The sequence below is a fragment of the Phodopus roborovskii genome, unplaced genomic scaffold, assembly GCF_943737965.1.
Source record: "Phodopus roborovskii unplaced genomic scaffold, PHOROB, whole genome shotgun sequence".
In the NCBI taxonomy this organism is placed as follows: Eukaryota; Metazoa; Chordata; class Mammalia; order Rodentia; family Cricetidae; genus Phodopus; species Phodopus roborovskii.
Genome location: NW_026126470.1, coordinates 25,637,866 through 25,643,330, shown reverse-complemented (window position 1 = coordinate 25,643,330; position 5,465 = coordinate 25,637,866). Strand labels below are relative to the sequence as shown.

Sequence of the window (5,465 nt, the reverse complement as noted above, 5' to 3'; positions counted from 1 at the left end):
CCTGTGCCAAAGCACGATCTGTAACAGTGAAAATTAAAAACGGGTGGTTGATAAACATAAAACATGCTGTTTCGTGTGGAAAAACTCTGCGTAGTAGAAACTTGGAGAAGCTGGTGCCTGTAATGCATCAAAGCAGTTCTTTGCACAAACTGTCTGCATTTCAGTCACTGGGTTCAAATTCCACTTCTGCTACTAACTACGCAGGTGACCTTGGGTAATTTACTCAACCTGTTTATGTCTCTGGCTTCTTCAACTGTAAAATAACCATAAAAGGCATGCACCTTGTAGGATTAGTCATGGAAATGAAGTGACCTGTGATTAATAACAAAGTGTAATGATGAGGAATGAATGTGAAATATGCAAGTACACATATTTTAAGTACACATAATTTCAATATGAAATGAAAGTTACATATGCATGCCAAACATGGCAACATTATTAGAAAGAAAGCAACACTATCAATACCAACTGTATGAATTTATATATGTTTGTAAAATTAATTTCCTTGAAGTCCATTTAAAATCAAATGTACTATTATTACGCCTTTGGAAAGCTGAGACTCAAGTTGGCCCACATAGAACTATTTTCTCTGATGTCTAACTTATTTTGTTTAAGGAGAGAGAAGAGATGATGAAATTGAGAACAAATGCTGAAGTTTTGAGGAAACGGTTTCCAGAAAACTCTAGACTTTGCTGTGTTACTTCATGGGATTTTACGTAGCCCCTTCCCCTCCCCTAGATTCTACAATTGTGTGAATCAAGTGTAGGCTCTTAGAAGCAAATCTGCAAAAAAGAGCAGCTTGGAAACTGGTTACATTTTCACATCAAACACATTATGAGTTAAATGGGACTGAGGGCATGAACTGGATCTGCTTGGAGCAAGGGCAGCTACTGCAAGGAGCTCTGCTGCCAAGGAGAGTTTGGGAGGTCATGGGAGAGAAAGCGCAAGAGGGACCGGAGAGGGAATACAAGAGCAAGGATGTGACTCTTCATCAAGACCTCTGCCTATGGTCCTGCCTTCCATCTGTGTCAACTGTGCTTTCTCCACGCTGGCCCCCTGGGTTTTATGTGTTGACCAATGGTGACACATAAAACTCCAGGGGGTGAACATATAGAAAACACAGCAGGGAACCAGATTTGTTATGAGAAAGAATCTCCCAAATTTGGCAGCAAGATGCTTTTCTGGGCCTTGACAAGTCAGTTTTGAGGAAATGAAATGAACACATGAGGGAAATACACAGGGATTTGAGCACAGATATTACTCTGTTCTTTTTATTATTGCAGACTTTTGCTTATTTTGAAAGTTTTTTTCTTTAATTTTTAAATAATACCTCCATAAGAAATTGTTGGATTGAAGGCTAAGTGGCTTGTGTAGTGATCTGGAAAAAGGACAATTTTGCAAGGACAAATGACAAGCAACTTTCCACTAGCAGCACTGTCAAGGGCATTAGTATTTGTTTTAATGTAGTATATTGGTATTTTTCAATAAAATGGGGGAGGAAAGGCAGCCTTTTAATATTGTTCTTTATTTTTTGAGCATTTCACATTGAATACATTGTATTTGACATAAAATCCACTACCTCTTTGCTGCCTTAGATCTCCTCCCCATTCCCCCTTTTACATTATGTCCATAGTTAGATAAATAGATAGATGATAGATAGATGGATAAATAGTTGATAGATAGGTAGAAAGATGGATGGAGAGATAGATAGTTGATAGAAAGATGGATGGATAGAGAGAGATAGAGAGAAAAAGATAGATGATGGGTGGATGGATGGATGGGTAGATAGATAATTGATAAGTAGAAAGATGGATTGCTAGAGAGAGAAAGATAGATGAATTATAGATAGATAGATTGATAGATTGATGCATAGAATGATAGATACACAGTTCGATTAGATGCATAGATGGATAGAGGGATAGATAATAAGGTGATGGGGGATAGAGTGATAGATGATAGATAGATAGATGCATAGATGGATAGATGATAGAGGGATAGAGACAGACAGATAGATGATAGATCAGTAAGTCCAAAATTAATGCTACCGCAGATGTAGTTTTTTTTTTTTTTCTTACCTATCTAGAGAGGGACTATTTTTTTTCCCTAAAGATCTTGTCTGTCTATAGAGAAAGTGTAGAGTGCCTCAGTATTTCCAGGATCTACTTTGGAGTCATTAAAACTGCATTACTTAGTCCTACCCTTTCTTCCATTCAGAAAGACATATTTATTAGCATTTATGAGTGGGTTATTAGCATTTCTACCAAGTATACATATAACTCTAGTGAAAAATAATAAGTATTACAATGGGTGGAGGCAGCATCAATCAGAATTGATTCATATCCTAGTAACCCTGATGTTTATTTTCCAGTATGGGTAGTTTCCTGCTTGGAAAGCAGGAACTTTGAGATATCAAGAACAAACTCTCTCTCTCTGTCTCTCTGTCTCTCTGTCTCTCTCTCTGTCTCTCTCTCTCTCTCCCTCAGCCTCTACTAATAATAGAAAGTTACTTCTGATCTAAACACGTTCACAGCTGGCATTAGAAGGAGGGCCACGTGCCATGCTGAGAATGGCACTCAGTACGTTTGGAAATTCAATAGGTGTCCCTTCACAAAGCACAGTATGTTTTACTTAAGTGAGTCAGAATGGTGGCCTAAGCATTGCACAAGGTCACTTTGTGTGATGCATGCCACCCTTTGGATTTTGCATGAGAGAGATAATCATAAAACAAAGTAAGTAAGTGCTCTGAAGAGTGTGCGTGCTTGGCATAAAGCAAGTTAATTCCCAGGCGTTTAAGGGGCCTCTATACAATGACAGTTGGGAATGTCATCTCCCTTAGCTGAGCCTCATAAAGTGTCAGGCTCAGAAGAAGACAAATGGAACAAAGCAAACAAGAAGCCCTTGTCCCCATTAATCTGACTATGGATTTTCTAGTCATTTTCTTTCTGCAGCTAGAAAATAAACTATTCTTGAAATGTGTAAAAATAACTGAGGCATTAGAATCCCCCTGTTGGACACCTAGTCAATGCAAATATTACCAGGAAAGGTAAATAAGACTTTTATATATTAATATAATCAAGCTTAACAGTTTAAATTTTATGACAACTTAGAGTTGAATTTGCAGAACTTGAAGACTGTCTCTGCTTGAGGAAGGCACAGTTAAGGATTAAAACGTCCTCCATGCTGAGATTCCAGGGAAGATTTTGTTTGAGTATCTACTTGACTCTAAGAACTGAAGTTAGGAATTTTAGAAAAGAAATAGCAGTCCCTAAAATTGCATTTTAAGTATACATACATGATGCCATTCAAGAATCTTCCCTTCTACCAAAATAATAAAATACAAGAAATTTGTACAGACACACATGATAAAGGTTGTATACTACAAAGGAGTCTCATTAGCGAAGTCTATGAAGATACTTCTCCTTAAGTCCTACTCAAAGTATGGTATTTATTGTTTCTTCAGTGACCATGGTATGAGAAAGCTCTTTACGGAGGAAAACCATTGATAGAAATTCCACAGCTGGTGTTCTTAATTGTCAGCTCTGTATGGCAGAGGGGGCCTTATCTGATAACCCAAGAAAACAAACAAAAGAAACAAAATACAGTATTTGAAGGATTCCATTACAGTGTGCTGTGGTAAAGAAAAGGGACAAGTGATTTTGAGTAGCAGCCACTGAGTACTTTCAGTATCTGAATGAAATGAATATAGAGTTTATGTAACCCTTCTATCGGGACAGAGGCTCAGCAAATTCATGGGTAATGACAGGATACTCGGAAATGTGGTAAACTGTAACACTGAACTTCAAACCACAGCAAATACCAGAGAAAAGAAACTATGAGTATCTTCTTACTATGTGCCACAAGTGATTAAAGTGCAATTAATATATGAATGTATGATAAATTAGACTTAACAACCCAGGGAAATATTTTCATGGGAAGGGCGAGGGAGGTGAATGGAGCAGTGGAATGTGGACACACCCAACAGAAGAGGGTATATAACTTGAGGTTCCAACCATGACATTCAAACCCACAGCATTGCCTCATTGACACCTAGCTGATCTCACATCTACTCTCAGCATGTCCTACGGCTGCTGTTCTGGAAGGTTCTCCTCTAGATCCTTTGGGGGTCAACTGAACTACCCCTACTCCTCCTGTGGCTCTTCCTACCCCCGCCACCTGATCTACAGCACTAACTTCTGCTCTCCCAGAACCTGCCATGTGGGCTCCTCTCTGCACAGCGGCTGCCATCAGAACTGCTTCCAGCCCATCAGATGCCAGACTTCCCACGTGGTGCAAAGCTCCTGTCAGCGGCCCAGCTACAGCTCCAGGGTCTCCAGCCTCTGCAGTCCCTGCAGGACCACATATGCTGGCTCTCAGGGCTTCGGGTCCGGCAGCTGTCACTCCCTGGGCTATGGGTCAAGGAGCTCTTACTCACTGAGCTGTGGATCCAGTGGCTTTAGACCCCATGGCTTCTCTTCCCTGGGCTATGGGTCAAGGAGCTTCTACACTTCAGGCTGTGGTCTCAGTGGCTTCAGACCTGTGAGATGTGGAGTCCGCCGCTACCCTTCCTTTGGTTATGGATCTGGATTCTGCCAACCATCCTGTGTGACTTCTAGAAACTTCAGTTCTTCTTGTAAAAGGCTCACCTGTGGATCAGCCATCTAGAGATCAAGTCGCTGAACTTCCTGATTATAAGTAAACCTCTCTCTGCATCCTTTCTCTGGCCACACCGGGTCTATTCAACTAAGAAATTAATGAATAATCAAATATAAATTCAAATGTCTTGAGATCACCTATTCATAAATTCTTGGACTGTGCATGGGAGTAGTTATATTTGACCTAATAAAAATCACTTTTTCTTGCATCCAATACAGTCTCCTGATTCTTGGTTGACTCTCAAGATTTGATTAGTGATCTATCCTTGAGACTAGGTGCTTTCAGACTACCTTCCCTAGGAAATCCGTTTATATAGGATACTGCATCAAGGTTGGTACACACACACACACACACACACACACACACAAGCATTCCACTGACTCTAATCTGATGGGTAACAACCTACTGGAATTTTTAGCAGTATCATTGAAAATATGCCCACAGAAAAGTGAGACAATTCATATTTTCAATGAGATATTAAGGTGACAATCAGAGTTGGCTTTTAGCTTGCATATTCTACACAACATTGAGTAAGAGTTTCCCTAAGGAGCTAGAAACTAGATAGTGAAATCTTAAAAAAAATAAATAAATTTTGAAAGAAACACCATTATGTATTGACAAGGTAAAACATGGAATGTAGGGCAGTATAAATTATTATGTGTTTATCTTTAAATATATGAGAAAAATGAATTTGCCAGGGTGTGAGAAGGAGATAGAAAGACAAAGACAAGACTGACATAATGGTGAAAACTAACTAATAAACAATTTTCAGGAGGCACAGTTTGTTTGGGAGCAGAGAGGTCTATGCAGCT

At 39.4% G+C, this 5,465-nt stretch overlaps 1 protein-coding gene across 1 annotated transcript; it reads left to right on the top strand.

Moving 5' to 3' along the window:
- The first annotated feature begins 4,035 nt into the window (after window positions 1-4,035).
- LOC127227472 (keratin-associated protein 13-1) lies at window positions 4,036-4,765 on the top strand. The gene has a single exon (XM_051191820.1). The coding sequence runs from the start codon at window positions 4,075-4,077 to the stop codon at window positions 4,660-4,662; it is 588 nt and encodes a 195-aa protein (XP_051047777.1). The 5' UTR covers window positions 4,036-4,074; the 3' UTR covers window positions 4,663-4,765.
- The last annotated feature ends 700 nt before the right edge of the window (window positions 4,766-5,465 follow it).

Excerpts from the sequence above, each read along its gene's own strand:
- LOC127227472 (XM_051191820.1), top strand. The coding sequence starts at position 4,075 with ATGTCCTACGGCTGCTGTTCTGGAAGGTTCTCCTCTAGATCCTTTGGG.